The sequence below is a fragment of the Thermobia domestica genome, chromosome 2 (genome assembly GCF_964235325.1).
Source record: "Thermobia domestica chromosome 2, izTheDome1.hap1.1, whole genome shotgun sequence".
In the NCBI taxonomy this organism is placed as follows: domain Eukaryota; kingdom Metazoa; phylum Arthropoda; class Insecta; order Zygentoma; family Lepismatidae; genus Thermobia; species Thermobia domestica.
The window spans coordinates 322050602-322071083 of record NC_137455.1 but is presented as its reverse complement, the minus strand read 5'-3'; the positions used below and the strand labels follow the sequence as shown (position 1 = coordinate 322071083).

General features: G+C 34.1%; 1 protein-coding gene across 1 annotated transcript in view; it reads right to left on the bottom strand.

The window, feature by feature from the left end:
* Nucleotides 1–12241: 12241 nt before the first annotated feature.
* Nucleotides 12242–20482, bottom strand: part of LOC145678659 (uncharacterized) — a gene marked incomplete in the record, with an annotated part of 63472 nt that continues 55231 nt past the window's right edge. Inside the window, 2 exon segments of the mRNA XM_081749037.1 lie at nucleotides 12242–14289; nucleotides 17526–17680. Of these exon segments, the coding sequence (XP_081605163.1) occupies nucleotides 14137–14289; nucleotides 17526–17680 (308 nt within the window).

The following is a 20482-nucleotide window of genomic DNA, read 5'->3' as shown; positions in this document are numbered from 1 at the left end:
GCCGTGACGGGTGAAGGGGCATCCTACCATAAGTTGCCTAGGTCACAAAATACCTAAATCCACCATTGCCCTCCATCTACGTATATATTCAGTGTATTAGTGAGTTCCGTTGTCTTTCAATTTATCCTGTAATATCCTTGTAGGTAAATTAATAGAGTTGTAAAACTCAAATTGTATTTTCTGAGTAGTCTTACACAAGCGATAGCTTTCTGCAGCGGCATAGCGACGTAAAACTAAAACATTAAGGATATTTTCCAATACTTGTTCAACTTGTTTTGGTGTGGAGGCAATTGAAGGGCTATCTGCAATAACAAGATAAGTCGAGTTACCTCGATTCCTGGTAAAACATAGATAAAGAAGGTGTGTGGTCTTACTTTCCTTTTCCATCACCTCTAGTGCATATTCGAAGCGTCTGTTGTGAGAAAAGCACTATTCATCTCCACCGAGTCTCCGTTTCCCGATGCGGATAACAGAGGGCGCCGATATGTGCGGCTAGTGAAGCAAGCATTGATAGATGCGAGGAGGCGACGCGAAGTGCCTGTAACTTTGTTTTCAAGGGTCGGTTCAAGTGAAAGCACTGGTATGGAGACATAATTGACCATTTTGTTTCGAAATAGACAAAATCGAAGCAGTCGAATCAGAATGACAGAAGCTGAAGGGATGAAAGAGAAAGATAAATCGTAAACTCTGGCAAAGAAATATAGCAAAATCAGGGCGAAATGCAATGTTTTGTTTTTTCCTTCGATGTTAATATGGAAATTCAAACAGTACTGTCAAAAAATGCTAATATTATAACATTCAAGGTTTGAAAAATTCGAATTCCGGATATCTGGATTCAGATTTAAATCTGGATTTTAGATTTCGGATTTGAAAATCAAAAGTCATGATTTCTAATTCGGATATCTAATCCGAATTCGGTTTTAAGAGTAACTAGTAAATCGAGCAAGGAGGAAGGGATGAAACCCCCATATATATCTGTGTCAGTTTCGAAAACGTATAATGGTGTAAGAGAAAAGGCTTATTCAGTGCAGGCACCACCACTGGACACCATTCTGTTATTCCTCAAGAAACCAGCCAAACCGGGAATCAAGAGTCCAAAGAAGGATGTGGAAGCTCTGCTATGATTTGTTACTCTTGCCAAGCAGCAGTTTTATAAGAACGTACGGAACACAGCTGATTTTTTTTTTTTTTTATCTGTGCTCCCGGATTCTGAATCTAAAATGAATTCAGGGCCTTGCAGTTTCCAGATTTTGTTGCCTACAATGATCAGATTATTGATATTTTCTATTCTCGTGTGTTGCGATACATAAACGTTGTCACACATGTTGTTATGTGTCCCTACTATCCTTTTTCTTATTACCATTACTTTAGGTTATGCAGTAACAAGGCAAATGCTCACTTTTCCACCTTCGTTTTCTTTTTCTTTTTTCTTTTTTTTTATTATTCCGCATTTTCGGTATTCGCCATTTTATGATCCAAAGCACAGACCAGGTGCTACACCACTTTTCTCCATAGGCATATATACTCAGATTTACTCCTGTTAATTAACACGCACTTTAAGCTTATAAGCTTTGTAACTCAGAATCTCCATTTTCACTTACCTTGTTATCGCAGAGGGCCCTTCTGTTAATGAAAAAGAATGTCGTTCGCAAGCATCAAAGTTCGCTGAAACCCGCTGGTATAGTGGCTAATGCGTGGGCCATTAAGGTATATAGTTCTGGGTTTGATTCCTATTTGGAAAGCGTTGAAAATTCCAACGCATTACGGTGGTTCCCATTCCACCGTAATCTGTAACTCCGGTTCTTCATAGAAATTTTCGAAGTATTATATGTTAGGGATTCCATAATACAGTGTAAGTAAACACACATCTAGAGAGAGAGAGACAACGCCGTAATCACCTCACTTCTATTTGTCACTCTCGCGAAGGCGAAATACATAATAGTGGTAGAGTTGCTAATGCAACATCTGAACTTTAAACTCTGAAAAGACGGAGAGGCCACCGTCTTCTGAAAGATTCTAAAAGCGAGTATTTATTTGGCCATATCCAAAAGTCTTGCTCTGATAAATCCATCTCGAGCTAAAACACCACACACTTCAGACGAAGCTTCGGTAACAGTTTTAATGCACCTATCGGCTGCTTGGGTATCACATGCCAAATGGAAAACAAGCGAAAAAATAGATGAACTTCCTGTTATACATTTCTGTAGATTCTCCTCCGACAAATGTTTCGTCAGTGGTGGCTCAGTTACTTCGTGTTCCTGCCAGTTGATTAGGCCAAAGTAATCCTGAATACTAAAGTGTATTGTTGGAATACTGAACTTGCGGACAGGTATTTGGTATGAGCTTTTGACCTTGCGTCAAGGATTCTATGCATAACTAGTTTTCGAATATGCTTTCGATTATCGGCGAGCATAGATACCACTAAATTCTCCGGATGCACGAAGAAACCATTGGCTGAACTGCCCTATCTATAATGAGCTTCAGTTCATTGCGTGTAAAAGCTATAGTTCACAGGAGCATCCTTGATAGTAGGGTTACATTTAATGCAAAACCACATCGGAGGATGATAATGATGAATGTAACGAGCCCCTTCAAGTTCAAAGATGGGTCAGTAGTGCTTATGTACACTCTGAGCACTATGTTAGTAGTAGTGATCCATCTTGCATGGGATAATTTTCCAGGGCCTCTTGATGCAAGATTCGGTGAAAACTCACCAACAGAGATTGCTTTGCAAATATTCCACATATATCTTTGGTCTGTGCTACGGTTTCTAATGTCTTTTTCTTCCACGGCGGGGAAAGTTCCTTGATTCGCCTGAAAATTAAAGATTGGTAAATCCTCACACTTAGTTAAACTTTTTCTTATAGTTCCCGAGAATTTTTGAGGGCCAACTGTTGCACCATCTAAATGCTGTAGAATATACCTTAGAATATACTGCAGAAAAAACTGCAAAATTTCCAGCCCTTGCGGAGAATAAAGATGTAAATTATTTTAAAAATCATGAATGGTATAGTCTATCTTCTACTTATTTCTAGTATCTAATCATGCAACTTTTGTCATCTAGTTCGATCTCATTGGGCAGCTTTTAAAAAAATTTAATATTTTCAAAAAATTCAAATTTTCATAAAAAATGCAAAATTTTAAGGCCCTTGCGAGGAATAAAGATGAAGTACAAAAATTATGAAAACATTCACGAATGTTATACTAGTCAATACACAATTTCTGACACCTAGTGCTATTGAATTGGACATTTTTTTTTATTTTTTCGTTCCACCCTGGTGGGTAGATGAAGGTTGTTTATCACTGGTTTGAGTAACGATCTGATGTTGGTTATAGGTTTGTGAATAACTTTTATACTATATCTGACAAGTATTACTAAGTTTGGTAAAGTAGGGTGTCTACTACAATTCCAAAATAAAATTTCGTGACCTTTTCTTTACCAAATCGTAAAATTTCGAAACATTCTTAAGAGTGAATTTAGGTTCGAATTATGCCGAATTTTCATGTATGCGATAAAAGCGTGCTTTGCTTGCGATTTGGTAGCGTCTGAAGGTGATCATTGACATTTTTGGTGGTGAAGTTTGACGTTTTATAGAGTAAAATTTTCCAGTCTGTACTTATATTTGTACAGATAAAAAAAAAATGTCCCAAAACCTGAATTTCGTGACTTTCATGACCGTTTTCTGACTTCAAGACTTTCGTGACCGATAGACAGCCTGTACAAGTGTGGCCGATGAAAGGCAAGACGGTAGTAGAGAAAAAATCCTCCCTCTTGACTTTTTTGATAATTTTGTATTGGGAAGTAATGGTCCTTTTTATGGGCATGTTGATATCTATCAATCAGGAGCTAGCCCGCCCCCAAATAGTCACCATATGTATATATATCCACACATCTCCAATTCCTTCATCACAATCCCTGAAGATGAATGCAATGTCTGCATTCGAAACGTCGGATGTCAATATCTTCACCTGGCTGATAGCCCAAGAACATTTACTAAAATCAAGTCGCCAGGAAAAATTCAATATGATATGGTATTTTACATTATTTATATAGTAAAACCTGCCTTCAACGGACCCTTTATTAAACGGAAAACTGTCTGAAAGGAAAATATTTCATGGTCCCATGGATTTTGGAGTAAAAGACATGTAAAAGTCCCTTCATTAAGCGGAAACTGTGTTATGCGGACAACGGAAAGCAAAATAAACCTTTAACGGAAAATTCTGAGTTTCAGACTACATCGTTTAGAAAATTTTTAAACATCCTGTGAGAGGGTAAACATATACTGTCTGCGATAAATACTTCGTTCTTTTGTTAAATCTTTATGGGCAGTGTTGACCTTCGTCAATCACTACTCATATTCAGCTCCCACAATTTTTCGCTAGTCCTACGTAGCATGTCAGCTATCAGTCTTCTTTGTAGGCGTACTTCTGTTCCGCTTGTGTAGCAACTAGCGACAGCCAACAAAAGTGAGAAGAAAACTGACAAAACAAAGTTCTGGAAAAAAGGAATTGAGGTAGAGCAGAAGTTATATATCTCCATCACGTGTCGTGAAAACAAGGAGGAAAGAGTTCAGAGGACTTTCAAAATTCCAGAGAAAGCTTTTCTGTGTCCTGAAGTATACCGCAGCCAAGTAGTAGCAATGTATGCAAAAAAATCCTGCTTGACTATTGGGAAAAATACAGGAAAGTGTGCACAGCATATTTTGTGTTTATTTTAAGTTTTTTGGGGTATTAATCCGTAGAAGGAAAAAGTACTGTAATTGAACAAGTTGCGTACATCAATATATTTTCTCATTATGTCCGTTATAAGCATATATATATATATATATATATATATATATATATATATATATATATATATATATATATTAACGGGGAGGTCTATCTCCATTAAGCGGAAACCTGTCTTTAACGGAAATTTTTGCGAGTCCCGCTCGATTCCGCTGAAGACAGGTTTCACTGTATATATCAATATAAATTTTGACTTAAATACACAAGGTGCCTGAGGTGAGTATATGACAGTTTATTTCTTACCTTCCTTTTAAAAAAATCCAAAAGTTACATGATTGGCGGATGCAATTGTCGCCAGGCCCGTATTCAAGGGGGTCTAGGGAACCAGGCCCTCTAAATTTTTACTGCCCTTCCTAAAATTTTCACGATAGGCTTGCATATGAACTATAATAAAGTGATGAACCATAATATGGATGGATCGGGCCCCCCTAACTTCTACCAGCTTCCCTACATTTTTGGGCTGGCTACCGGCCTGATTGTCGCTTGTGGTAGAACTACGTTTTTTTTAATGGTACATATTAAAATGAGTAATCACAGACATAACAAAACAACTTAAAACGTTCAATCTTAAAGAAATATATACCGAAGATGGAAAACTATTTAGATTACAAAATTTCACTGAAGATTGTTTTTTTTAGAACTTTACCACATAAGCACAATATAGAGGATTCCTCTCCACCACCACTAATCTTAAACTATACAGATACAACTTACTTGATTTTTGATCACTTCCAGTTTACAAGAAGGATACTTCTTTTTTTCACTTCTCATCTTACTATGCCATCAAACTACTTACGATTCAGAATCCTGTATGAGCTAGGTCTACTTACTACAAGTTCACAGTGTTACATGTGTCCTCCATAACACCCAACAAAATAGATTACCAAAAACTGGTTCAAATGTTAATTTACTAGACTATATCGTCGTACGAGAAACGTAGCTCCAAAAATGAGATTTTCGTTTTCGTCGATATATGTATATAATTCTGAAAGCCCCACTTAACGTCAAATCGATGTAACTTCATCTTTTCTGCTTGGTGTTAAGAGGTACTAAAGGTACTAACGTATCTCCCAATTACTAAGTGAACTTAGAACCAGAGGAACGTTACATAAAGCACTTCTTTTCAAAAGACCTCATTCAAATTTCAGAACCAAAGACTCGAAAACTCAGGTGAATTTCCAAAAATACGTTTTAATTATTAACATTACTTTCAACTTGGAGAAGTAAATACACAAAACCTTACAGTCTGCTTCATGCTTTTATCCCCTAGAATATCACATAATATTTTCATTTCTTTGTCAAGTACTAATTCGTAACAATGGAAGTTGTTTTAATGGAGTCTCTTGTTGGTGATTGTTGATTTTTCATACAATACAGTAATTTTATTGTTTCTCAGGAACAATACAGTAATTTTATTGTTTCTCAGGAACAATACAGTAATTTTATTGTTTCTAAGGAAAAATGACGAAACAAGACAGCAGCGAATGAAGCGTGTTCTGGTGCTCCTATTGAACACTATTACAGTCGATAAATCACATCCAGTGAACAAGATAACATGCTCGAGGGTAGTAAATTCTAATATGTAGTTTTGGAAAAAGAAAATGTAATTTTTCATGGCGCTAAAAAGTGTAATTCATTTCCAATAATAAATAAGAGCTTTTATTTTATTAAAGGACATTGTTATGTAGGCCTACTTGTGTGCCGCATATATAACAAAATACAGTGTTAAGTAGCAGTTTGTTGTCTTTTCCTAACGATAACCACACACTCTCTACGCACACACTACTTATAAATGTTTTACTAACCTGACAATATGGCATAACTCACTTTTTCTTTTTAATTCACAAAGAATAATTTGCTCTTGGGAGTCAAATTTGCCCAAATGATTTTCTCAAAACGAATCAGGGGATTTTGTTCATATTTCACAAATAAATAAATTTCATTAATAATCCTATGGAGATGCATAAATTGCTTGTCATGAAAATATTCACAAGGGGTAGTTTACTCTTGGAGATTTTTTAAAGACAAGTTCCTCAAATACGACTCATGAAATTTTTGTTGATACTTCGTGAACAAATATTTAATTAATAACCTTAATAAATTGCATAAATATCTCGAAAAATGGAGAAGGGGTAGTTTACTTCTGGGGTGAATTTTCTTCGGGTGAAGCTTCCCGGGAACATCTTACAATTTTGTTCGTGTTTCATAAATAAATGTCTCAGTAATAACTGCAGCATAATTTGTTTTAGTTTAAGAAATTAGAGCCAGAAAGTTTAGTATGGTAGGCCGTGTCTTTTACTTTTAAAGATTTTTCTGCATTTTAATTAATGCATTTGCTTACTTATTATTTTGTAGGTTATGTTGTAGGTTTGTTTTGTAGGTTATTTTGCCGATGTTGGTAGGTTATTAAAACATTCTTTTATCTCAACACACTTGATAATCTGTGTATTTAACACTCATTGTCTAGTGTTGTATTTTCGCTGGTTTTACGGTCAACATGATATGAGTTACAATTTATTCTTTTGAAACGAGAAAACAGATAATACATTTAATGTTTTATTTGCAGAAATCGAACATTTTCACTACGTTGAGGATTTGATTTCCTGTTGTTTTTCGCAAACTGGCTTTAGTAAGTTCAAGCTTTGTTATGCCTCCTACTCTTCCCATGGCAAGAGGGAAAAAAATAAATAAATAAAATAAAACTCAGTTTCTAGTCCTATTCCTGATTTGTGGTTGCAAATATTTAATTTTTTTCTCTTCTTATATCGGTTTTCACTTCCATTCGGAAGGTAAATAATGACATGCAGAGACATGATTCTACCTACTGTACTGATTCTTAATTGGATTATAATACTTTCATATTTCCAATTCTATTAACTGCTTACTTCTTTTAATATTTTATTATATAATATTTTAGTATTATCCCTTATTGGTAATAAATTTTATTTAATTTTCAAAATTAACTTTTTTTAAAAAAAATTTGAAACCATATTCCAAAGTGTAAGCCGTGTTCTATAATTCAAATTGGTTTAGTTCAGAAACAAATGTTTGAAAGTAGCATAAACATTCGTTTTTCGTGAATTTTTTGGAAATTCATCACTTCGTTTATAATCAAATATCGAAGTTGAAATGTTGAAATATCTACTACAGTTTTCCCTTATATTGATGTTTATATTACTCTAGGTATAGTACCATATGAAATTATAATTTAAAAAAATGAATTTTGATATTTCACCCCTTTATTAAAAACTTCGGCTCTAAAAAGTATAATTTGTTAAATTTCGATACTACACTTAAGGGATAACTTTCACCTATTAGGGTATAGTTACTTTATAAAGAGAGATAAAATTAATTAGGGTTTAGTTAGAGAGATAAAATTAAAATAGAGAAGGTGCTGAAGAAAATTGTATTTATTGCAATGTTTTTGAATAGTCCAATCCTAAGACACAGAAGTTCACGCTAACGTCTGCAAAGTCATTTGTTGGCACGCGGTACTCAACAAAAATGACTGCGACTCACAAACTGACTGGGATTAAAATTTTTAAAAACTAGTTTTGTGTTGCCAATGTGTATAGTAACGCTATATATAAAAAAGAAGACTTTAAAAATTAGAAATGGTGAAGCAACCCTCATTGGTGCCAAGCAACCTCATAGGGATTGATCCATTTTTAAAGCATTTATTATCGTACTTGAAACTTCGTATAATGTAGACAGATTTAATCATTTTGTACAGATTAAGAACTGCCCAGCATACAAAATATAGCTGTAAAATAGTGTTGATTTTAGGTCAAACAAATCTCTTGATGCTGTAAGTATGTTTATTCTATTAGCAGATTGCCATTTCGTTAAACATGCTTTGCAAGAATAGTTGTTTCATAACACACAGCGAGGTGCGAGGGCTGAGGGAAAAATACAAGCAAGTGGCATAATGTAAACAGATGTCGGTACACAAGATGTGTGGAGTGGTTCTCTTATGGAGGCACATATTGGACGTCACTTCTACCTTATTATTACAATCCTGTACGATGATAATACCAGAGGGAGGAAATGTTTTACATATTCTGCAATATCGCCATATTAGCAGCGTTACTAACCCAATATAAAGTTACATTTTTTTCAAAAGGTACTAAGTTTGATTATTACATATTTTAAATATATATGTCAAACGAAAACTTACAACACTATATTTATTATATAGTGTTACCAACTTAGGTAGTTACAATATCACATACATCCAGATTTTGAAGGCCTGTACAATAGTAATAACTCAAGTGAGATGGACTAGGCAATGCATATTGTAAAATTTTCCCTGTAAAGGGGTAGGTAGAGCTTGCTAGGGTAAACTATATGTTTGGAATCTTTTTCCACTACCGGTTTATTATAAAAAGAGTCCACTATAAATAGTATTTTACAAGAATAGTACAATAATGTACTTTTTTTAAAAATACAAGGTAGAGAAAAGTGACTTAAGGCCCAAGCAGCCAGGGGAAGAATCTCCACAGAGCTCCTTAACAAGCTAGGTGGAGTGGGTTGGGAATCCTCAATGCTTTGAAGCAAGCAGAGAGTGAGTTTGAAAGTCACAGAAGTCTGAAGCAAGTTAAGTGACTGAGGTTAGGATCCCGACAGAGCTCTGAAGCAAGCTAAGCAGGAGGAAAGGAAAAGCCTAGAGTTTCGAAGCAAACTAGAGGTTTTGGGTTGGGTATTTCCTAGAGCTCCAGGCAAGCTAAAGGAGGAGTGATCAATCGCAGACGGGTAACTCCATGGAATCCTCTCTGTTATATAGGCGTTCCGGGAGACGGTGGCGCTGCTGTTCACTCGTCATGTGCTTGTAAGTGTCGCTAATGTCTCCGTCGTCTGCAATTTGTAGTACTTTAATGTAGGATGTAGTACTCTATTCTATAGTGCACGTGGTTGTTTATAAATAGGAGCACGTGTAGAATGTTTAGTAAACACAATCACATGTTGGGTGTTTGTAAATAAAAGCACGTGATACATTACAATATTCAAAGTACTTTAGTGTCGAATACTATTATCACAATATGATATTGTTGAATATATAGGAAAAAGGCTACAAGGAACTGAAATAATAATTCTTAAATTACCTTTATTTCATGTAAGTTTTCCATAATTTACGCTACATAAAAAGTTATGTAAAATAGTGATAGATAAGGTGCGAACACTCACTGTAGTTTTTGACATTGATATATATTAAAAACAATAAAAGAAGATAGAACAATATTAAAAGAAGACATCTAACTTACATGTTATATTATTAATGTTAGTAAATTGAACTTAAAAATTAGCTTCTATTCTTGTACACATAATGTCAAAGAATTCAAGTGTGTTTCAATCATCGAAACAATACCTGTATTAGTTTTATTAATTAAGTTAACAGTTTTGTTTTCTTTGTTCATTTTGAAGTTTTTAATTCTAAATACTATTTGAGTCATTATTACAAGCAATTACCTGAGCGAAGTCTGAGAACAAATGGGGAGATAAAATCTAACATTACTAAATAATTCTATTAAAATTACAATAGAACATAGTAATAATAGCATAATTCAAAATTAATTTTTACCTAATTCTGGCTATTGTTGACTGCACCATTGTGGTGAATTTTTTACAATGTATTTCAGATATAGTATGTGATTTATGGTAACAGATTTTTCCCATTTCTTATGCATCATTTTAACCTTACTGTATTAAAATGATCTGATGTTTGAAAAGGGGTCAAGAATTTACGTCTGAAAGGTGATAAAGAAGAAACTAATATAGGAATTTCAGAAACGAGTCTGTATTTCGATATTTTTGACAATTCTTGTGCATGAATATTCTTGCTGCAGTATATATCTAAGTTAGTTTGTTAATATAACAGTTCATATATATGATGTTTCAAAACAAGACCGACAACGTTTCGTAGGTTATTCCTGACACCAAGATAAGGCATAAAGTATAGTTCAAACCTGGATGTATAAATGCTTCCTTTCGGAGTTGTAGGCTGCCGAAAGCATGAAAAAATTATATTTAAAGGTCTATAGCTCCAAAACTATGGGACATACCATAGTCGGGTCAACACTTTATTTAGGAACTACTATGTGTCCTATTCAAATATCCAAGTTTCAAAATCTCTGCGGTACTTCCGCAACAATTTTTATAGAGGTAATTGGTGAATACTTCAGATCATATGCCGGCAGCCAAACTCCCGCTATAAAAGTTGTTGCGTGAGTACCTTAGGATTCTGAAACATGTATTTTTTGATAGCGCACATATTAGTTCTTGACCCGATAACGGTAAGTTTCATAGTTTTGGAGCTATGGACCTTTAAAGTTCATTTTTTCATGTTTTTGGCAGCCTATAACTCCGAACGGAAGCATGTGTGCATCCAGGTTGGTCTCTACTTTTTGTCTTATCTTGGTATCAGAAATCACCTCCCAAACATTGTCGGTGATGTTTTGAAACACCCTCTATATATAAAGTAACAGTATTTGTGAATAAACCTGCTAGTCAGGCATCAGCATTGCAATACAGAATATTTGTACCCCGTATCATCCATTATGCCGTATAATTTAAGGTCAGAATTGTCACCAATTTCAATATGAATAACTAAATGAAGAAATAAAATATCTTATGGACTAATCTCAAATCTATACTTCTTAAGTTTGTTTCACCTCTGATGAACACTCTTGATTGTTTCAGACAATAACTTTGAACCAGATTTTGGGTACATATTTAATAACTTTAGTTGACACCTTTAACTATCGAATGAAACTAAACATTAAGAGAAGTGACACTGCATTTTAAAGATACGGATGGATCTTGTAATTTGTTTCTTAATGATACATCAAAAAGAAAGATCATTTTATTTCAAATAAGGCATTCACTTTGAACATATTACATTAACATCAGCACCAAACAAATATGCTCTAAAATACTTAAGCGAATGTTCTGATTTACCAAAAAATCCATGAATTAAATACTGACACTTTTTAAATAAATTATTCATATAATTTTAAAATAAATGAGAGAAAGAGAAGACCGTTTACTAGTTTCATGCAGGTAGATTTATAATATCCTTAAATCAAAAGTTACTCCAATATATTCTTCATTGACCTCTTCAGTCCATTACCAGAGCTATAGAATCAATCAATTCAAAAGTGAGAACTATTCCAAGAAAATAGCGCATTCCTTTATAAAAATGATCGCAAAAACGAAAAATAGATAGTTTCATTTTACTTATTTTTAAGTTTAACGTCCCACGATTAGTCTTCGGGCCTGAGGAAGATGATAATGATAATGTAGAAGTGGTGAAATAAAGGAAGTAGGAGGAAACGGGAGAATTCTGAAAACTGCACGAACATTATATTTCATCCTTTATGGAGCGCTATACAAGAAAGAAAGAAAAAACAGCAAATATTTTATAATTTAGGTTTTACAGTAAGTACTAAGAAAATTGATATATTGTTTATTGGCGAAATATTTGTCACCATGATACAATTGATTAGACAGGTTTTTCATCAATAAGCAGTGGCTTAGAATATTAATTTGTTTCATAGTACTATTCTCTATGGGTAGGCCACTACAAAATCAAAATTATAATGTTAGAAATTTTATACAAGAAATACAATTTAATATGTAATCCTAAAGTTTGCATTTATCATTCATAAATTCACTATAATTCACACTATATTTCAGGATGCCTCCTACTGATGCCAAAAGGATTATACAGATGTGACGCAGAAGTCTGGAAATGCCTTCGTAATTTGAAAATGCCCGTTAGAGGACTGAAATCGAATATTGGATATACGTAATAAGAGTGCAAATCCATCTAATGGGTTATACCCATCACGGCAGCCATTTTAAACTCATTTTTTCAGTCGAGATTTTTTTTAAGTGAAGATGAGGGTGCTTTTCCCAGATGTCCATACACCTATTAGGCTACTTTCATTACCCATAGGATCTTGATTCCTCCCCTCGTTTGCAGTTTACAAGCATCTTTCCAGATATTGCCTCACCCTGTACAAGGAAAAACAATATAAAGAGAGCTGTCATCTAAAGGAAACTTATTGGAGATGGGTTCTCTTTTGGTTTTAACTTTGTTTTCGTGTCATTTTACTTCGTTACTTAGATGCTGTTCATTTACTCCCTTTGTTTTACTTTAACTTCTTTATATACTCCTTTTGTCTTCTTAAAAGAAATCAGAGATGTCCCGAAATATTATGTGAATTTTTGAATTATGTGAACTCTTTCCAACTATGGAACTGTTTTTCTTCTTCTTTATTTTATCAAATAACTAACATATACTTTATCATTATTGCATAATCCTAATTATATGTAATGATATTTGATCAATGGGGAATCTACGTCAAAAAAGAAACTATAAACTTATAACAACGTATCGTCTTGACTATTTCGTGGTCTAGATACTGACAGGCAGCTAGGTTTAAAAGAGATTACTGCTAAATCGTAGAGTGGTTATGTTGTGCCGTATAGTGGAGTGTTGCCGTCTTGCATTTGTAAGCTTGAGTCATTTTGTCAGTAATTTGTTATTATATATATTGTGGTTTTACATCTGTTATCACTGGTCAATGCTGAAGTAGTTAATTAGGCGAAAGTTGCTGCTGAGAGCTCGACGTAAGAAAAACAAGATAAAGTAGGAGATAACATGTGTGCTAATTTTGATTGAATATGTTCAGATTTGTATGGTAAATAAGTAGAACAGTTTTCAACGCAATTCAACCAGAATATTCCCAGTGCAACCACTAGATCAAGTAGAGTACTGTTGTACTCCCAGCGGCGCCATATGAGAGAATATCTCCAGAAAGCAATTATTGTTGAACGAAACATATTCTAAGGTATGCTACGTCACAAGATAATCAAGCTTTGGTAGAGCGAAACTGTGTTATAAACGCAATGGTAAAGATTTCTAACATCCTATTGAACAACAATGTCTTACTGTTCTAGTTGTGAAACAACTTTCATGGTTAAAGGTAGTATCTGTCTGATATGTCTCCTAGATATAAGCGATATATTTCGTTTTCCTTTCGGCGTAAATCTATTGAAATATTTTATTGTGTGCAGTTACGAATCATCTTGTACAGTCAGAAACAATATTAAGTATAGGTTGGAGTTATCATTTCATATGCCTCCAATCTATACTTAACATTGTTTCTAACTGTACAGTTGCTGTATTCTCTTTTAAGGGATTTTTAAGTAAGAACAGTGTGTATAACAAGTAACAACAAATAGGAAACGTTACATAGAAATCAAGATTACATAGAGAAAACTATTTCAGATTATGTTGTTCATCCATTCCTGTACAACCATTCTTAATTTGCTATTTTATTATTACTGGTACTTGAAATCCTTTCTATTTTCCTCTTCTGTATGACTTCTTGATGAATTGCTTCCTATCATTCCAAATTGATTCATTCGATCGCATAATCTTGAAGCTATGGTGCTCTTTCTTTTAGGTACAAAATTACAAGTGCTCGTACATTCCTTAAAGGAAGAAAGAAAAGCTTACAGTAAGGAATTAATAATTTAATTTTCAAATATCAACTACAGCAGTCAGTGTTGAGGATCAACCTAATATAAGTAAAGGAAAGATTAAATCCGTGAAGTAAACCCGAAATGATGTTGGATTGCAGAAAGTCTTATAAGAAAAAATATGCACTAATAATACATGTGTAATTATACTTTTAGGATTTAGGGTGGACATAGGGATGAAACTGGCCGGAATCAAATGTAAAACATTACTCATAGAAAAAAGAAAACGAATCACCCAATACCCACATATTAAACAACGATGAAAAACTATACTGCATTGACGAAGAGAAAAGATATTATACAAATATTTGACATTTCACTAAACGGAAACATCCCCCATTCTTTGAACTCACCTTCGATAAATGCGAAGAATAAAATCAAAGTAATCAATATTTATGCTATCTCAGAACTCAAATACATCTTCGCTATAATTAACTGGACGCAGACAACCTCAATAGGCTAACACGAACAACATTAACGAAATATAGAGCTCATCGTCTACACAGAATTAGGAAAGAGTAACTATTCCAAGAGAACTCAGAAGAAGAGGGATAATAGACATTAAGGAAATATCCGCTGAGCAAATAGACTCACTAAGGCAAGGATGCAAATAACCACTTGCCCACTCGTCCAGGGCGAGTGGTTCATCGGTGCGGGTGAATAATATCATACCGAAGTAAATGATTTCTATTGTGGGATGTAGGCTAGTAGCTTTTCTCCTGGGCTAGTAAAATTTTATTGCTTATTTGTACCCCCGCACTAAGGAAATACTTCTGTCACAAGAAAAACAAAAATGCACGGAGTAATAGTTGAAAATGAAAATGGCTCCACCCAAGCCAAAGTTATAACTATTCGCACTAGATGTGCAAATAGTCGAATAAAAAAATATCAGATGTGCTACAGAAGTCAATTCTTAGAGAATACATCCACTAACAAATGGTTAGCCAACAGTGACCTGTTCATTGAAACAGGACATACAGTACCAATCCAAGACAAAATTGTACTAACACTGTACTACAGGAAACACATTCTAAAAGATCCAATGGCAAATATAGAAGATGCCAAAACAAAACTGAAACAATAGAACATATCCTGAATGAATGCAAAACCGAACCACTAACTCAATACATAGGACACAATAACGTAGAAAAATTGTACACAAATTCAGCAACTCAATGCGAATTGATATAGAAAAACTACCATATTACAAGTACAGGGTAAGGCAGAGCAACTTGATTATTTAGAAATTCAATTTTATATATATATAAAAAAAAAGTAAAGCAGATATTTATTTAATTCTTTGAACAGAGTCAAGTACAATATTTAAATTCTATGTTTACACAATTTTAAAGATGATATCAAGCAGATGGTGTCCATTATTCTCATTACGCTGAGGGGATCGCAAAACAGAAAGCCTTACCATGTCAATGTTTTGGGGTGATCTTGCTGTTCTTGGAAGATCAGTTTCCCTGAAGTTGTTTACCCATGAAACAATCGACAGCCGGCCAAGAACATGACCACGGGGCGCAATATTGAAATGGGTAAGGAATTTACGTTGCGTGGCAATAATTGAGCGAGCTACAATTTACGCTCCGCCCTTTCGAATGTACCTACCCCACCTTCCTCGGAGCAACCATCGCTTCAGGGTGCCGAATTCATATAAGCAAGTTGCTCTGCCCCTGTATAAGTCCCAACCCTTCATGAGAAACAAAAGCTTCAAACTATACTGGGATAGATCCATAATCAGAGATAAAACTATAGCATGCAATAGATCTCATATGATCTTAGTAAACAAGTCAAAAAGTAAAAATTTGTATAGGACATTGGAATTCCATGGATAACAACATGCAGAAGAAATACGCAAGGGAAATACCCTGATATAGTAATTGAAATTAGAGATGTAGAAACAAGAAATTGTAATCTTAATATTTGGCATAGGCGCTTTGAAGGCAGAACTGAACAAACTAATTATTCAACACACACTCATTCATAAATTGCAAGAGCTGGTAATACTTTCAGCAAGTAGCATAGTAAGAAAGCTCATCAAAGACTAGGGCACAGAATAGTGAAGAAACGGTCTTGGTTAAGCCCGATCACATCACCAGAGGAAACCTCACACAGGCAGAAAATAATAATAACGTGCAATTTTTTGTACTATATGAGCAAGTACTGATTCGTTAAATGGAACATCCAAAGTGAAAAAACTGTTTTTATGAACGTGAGAAGAGGGGAGGGGGTTTGACATTTTCTTGGGGTGCTCCTCAATTACACTACTGCATCTAAGGACAGCGATTAGGAATACTATTCTGCTAAATAAATTTATTTTGTAGCATGAAACATTAAGTTTTATTCAGTTTAAGAAGAAAGTTAGTATTCTTAAAATGTTTACTAGTTGTCAAGCTGATACAGTATGCGGCAAAACAAACAGCACTGAAATCATACCGTTGACATTTATTTATTTATTTTCTGTATAACGTAATGAAACATAAATGCCGAAAGGATGTCAACTATTTGTTACTAAACACAAATTGTAAATTTAAGAGGAATCGAGCCTGTACATCACGTGTTCAAAATGTTGACCATTACGTCTAACATTCTTCATAGCCGTTCTGTATATCGATGAACATGTTAGTGAACACGACTTGCTGGAACAACAAAACAAATTATCGAATCTTCTCTCTTAACTCCAGTACAGTGGTAGGGTATTATCTATTCGGAAAATTGCTTCCTTTAGTATACCCCACATGGAGACATCTTCACTCATCTCCTGCAGTGAGATGCTGGCCCACACCGTATGAGCGGAAATAGTGCTCTAAAATAAACATCTGTTCCTCTGTTGTGAGTAACATTATCTTCGCTCCGAGTGCATACTCCGCCAGTCCACACACAGCTAAGCATACAATGTGGCCCTCATAGCTCATACCACATTGCGCCCGCGCGCCATTTGCACGCGAATTTCAGTACTGTTTATTTTGCCGCATACTGTAATTTCTGCAAATATTTTGATTCTAGGGAAAGATTAGAGAACACAACTCAGGAGAAAGAAAGAAAAAATTGGGAATCTTATTCCGTTGAGCTCACTCTTCTAAATCTTGAACGAACAGTAGTCGAAAAAAAACGTTATATCGGAGTTTTAATGTACACTTTCAAAACATGTAAGTATAAGGATTTGTACATCTATTACTTACTGTTTCCATCAAGTTTCCTCTTTCTTCTTTTGATTTTGGTTCAGTTGTGTTACTACTCTTAACTTGATCCATTCCAATAGCTCGAGAAGGACTTTCTACATACTGAACATGCTGATCAATATTACCCATTTTTCGTGTGGTTGATAACCAGTTATCTGAAAAAAAAAAAAAATACTTAATACAATCTTCTTTCCAATGCAATTAGTTCTTGTTAGGCTATAAATGATATCTTTCAAAATGTTCATTTTCTTACAGTTTAATTCTTAAAATCTGAAGTAAGTAATGTAATAACTTTTACAATACTACAATTTCTAAATGCTTTAATTTACCAATGAAGTTCGAATAAAAAAAATTGAAAAACATTAAAAATGATGTAAAAACCAATACGGAAGAGGTCACAGAAAATTAAGAAATATGTTAAGTAAGGAAGATAACCAAACTTATGATTTCTCCCCAGTGTTATATATGAGAGAGAGCTCTTAGAATGAAGCAGTATCGTATACGCAATCATACGGAAATTTATGACTTAGAGAACTTTCGATAAATGTACATTTGAATGAAAAGTTACTTCTACAGTGAACTACAAAAAAAAAAAAAAAAAAAAAAAAAAAAAAAACTATTTTAATGTATTAATAATTTCGGAATGGATACACAATGGATTGGATAAATGTACATTTGAATGAAAAGTTATTTTTACAATGAATTTTAAAAAAAATAATGTATTAATAATTTCGGAATCGATACACACTCCAATTATTTTATTATTTTTTAAAGATTGAAATTAAAGTTAGAAATTATAATTCTGGCTGTTGTTCTATATGGATACGAAAGTAGTGCCTAACTCAGTGATTCTTGACATTTCTTTTTTACTTTGGTCATAGCATAGACCCTTTCACTGTGAGTGTATCAGCGGCACACTAATGTACACACGAGTTAGCAACACTGTGGCAAATTCTTATTAATTACTAGTATCCATTCTTGAACATCTTTGGTAAAGAAATATTTTTAAAGCATTTGGAATTGGTTTGGGTTCCTTTCTTTTCCAAATTTATATTGAATTTAATTATTTTTATGTATTTTCCATCTTCCTTTGTCCATCATTGTCTCGAAAGCTTCCCGGCACCCACTTCGAATCTCGTGGCGCACCAGTTGAGAATCACTGGCCTAACTTAGGGATAAAGACAAATTAAAGATTTTAGAAATCGAATCTTCAGAAAAATACTCAAGACCAAAACGATTCGAACAAGCATGTGAATTGCGAGTTCCACGTTACTCACCAAATATATTGCAAATACATGGTGTCTGGGTAGCTTCTATAAGCTGAAAGTAGCATTTTTTTAAAAATAATCTGCATAGAAGATTTTAAAAACGGACGTCTTTAGACGTACAACTGTCTGCTCACATTTCTATACGTTAGTGTAGCGAAGATATTTCTAGGATATAGGGTGTCCACAAAAACAGTTTCCGGTTTTGAAAGAGTATAACTTCAATATTAAAAGTACTGTTCTACTCAAATGTTCATACTACTTACATAAATTTATTAAGTTTTTAATGGTGTTGATCGGAATTACAAGCATTTGATTGCGCATCGCCTGTTGTGCGGGAAATATTCAGACGGTAATCCAGCTCCAACCACAACTTGTGAAGCTTATTTGGATGCACTGATGTGTTCCTGAAGATCATTTAGGGTTGTTAATAAAGGAGGTACATAGACCTGGTTCTTCACGAACTCCCAAAAAAGTCACAAATGGGCTGGCAGTTCAGATGATCGTGGAGGCTAATTGCATTGCTTTTGATCTTTGGGTCCTATCCATCGAATTAGGATATTATCATACTGTGTCACTTTTAACTTTTGGGGTTCGTGTACTTACAATGATGAAAATAATGTTGAAACAAATTATTATAAGTGTAATACCTGTGTCCAGAAATTGAAAATTGGTGAATATTATTTTACTGAAGTAATTAATGTTTTACCTTAGGTAAATCAACTAATAATCAAGGTGATGTATAATCTGGTTGAAAAGAATCAGTTATATATCTTTTGTCTATATCTAAATTATTTGAACAATGTCCAGAAAAGATTAGACGAGAACTATTACCTAAATTTAGTGTAGTAAAGGAAGAACTTGCTGCTTTGCAGAAATTCTAAATTAAAATAGTTGTTGTTTGGGAGCGTGTCAAGAGTGAAAAACTCTAGCTTCTGATATTAATACAGAACCAGATGCTGAAATTGTTCCGGATATAAGTCAGTATCTAAACTTTGTTCGAAACAGCGTTATTAATAAAGATGAACATTTGGCTCTGTCTTCTCAAAGTGGTCTCACGTGATAACAAATATAGTAAACAAATGCTAAATCGCCCAACTAAAACAGTGAAAGAAAAATTAAATCCAAGGAAGGAACAAAAGAAATTTACAATCAGTTGTGAGTCAAACAACTCTAACTTCGTTTCTAAATGGAGAAAAAAAAGCATTGTTCGTAATCATGTTCAGCCTCTCAATTGGGGATAAAGAAGTGGATAATATTGTAAAGCAGCTAAATGTAACCGAAGTTTCTTGCACTAAACTGAGAACAAAATATGACTCTTATTATTCTTTTTATGTCAGTCAGTGAACAATATTTCTCTATCATAAGTGATTCATAAGTGTGGCTAGAAGACTTCTTAGTGTCCTTTTCTTTTAATTACTTAATCAAAATTAACTTGTTGAAAATACTGATTGTCCTTCTAAACATGGGGAGTCTTAAAATTTGGTACCAGAATGCTCGTAAATTACAAACCAAAAGGGTTTTTTTTTTTTTTTTTTTTTTTTTTTTTTTTGAACCCGTAATATCGACAAGAAACTGAAAGTAGGCGTTAAGTAGTCCACGAAGCGAACCTTCAATTTTGTGGCACAAATACAATAACTTAATTGGCACAAGTGTTATTTTTCTAATTCATATTGTACCAAACACTACCCG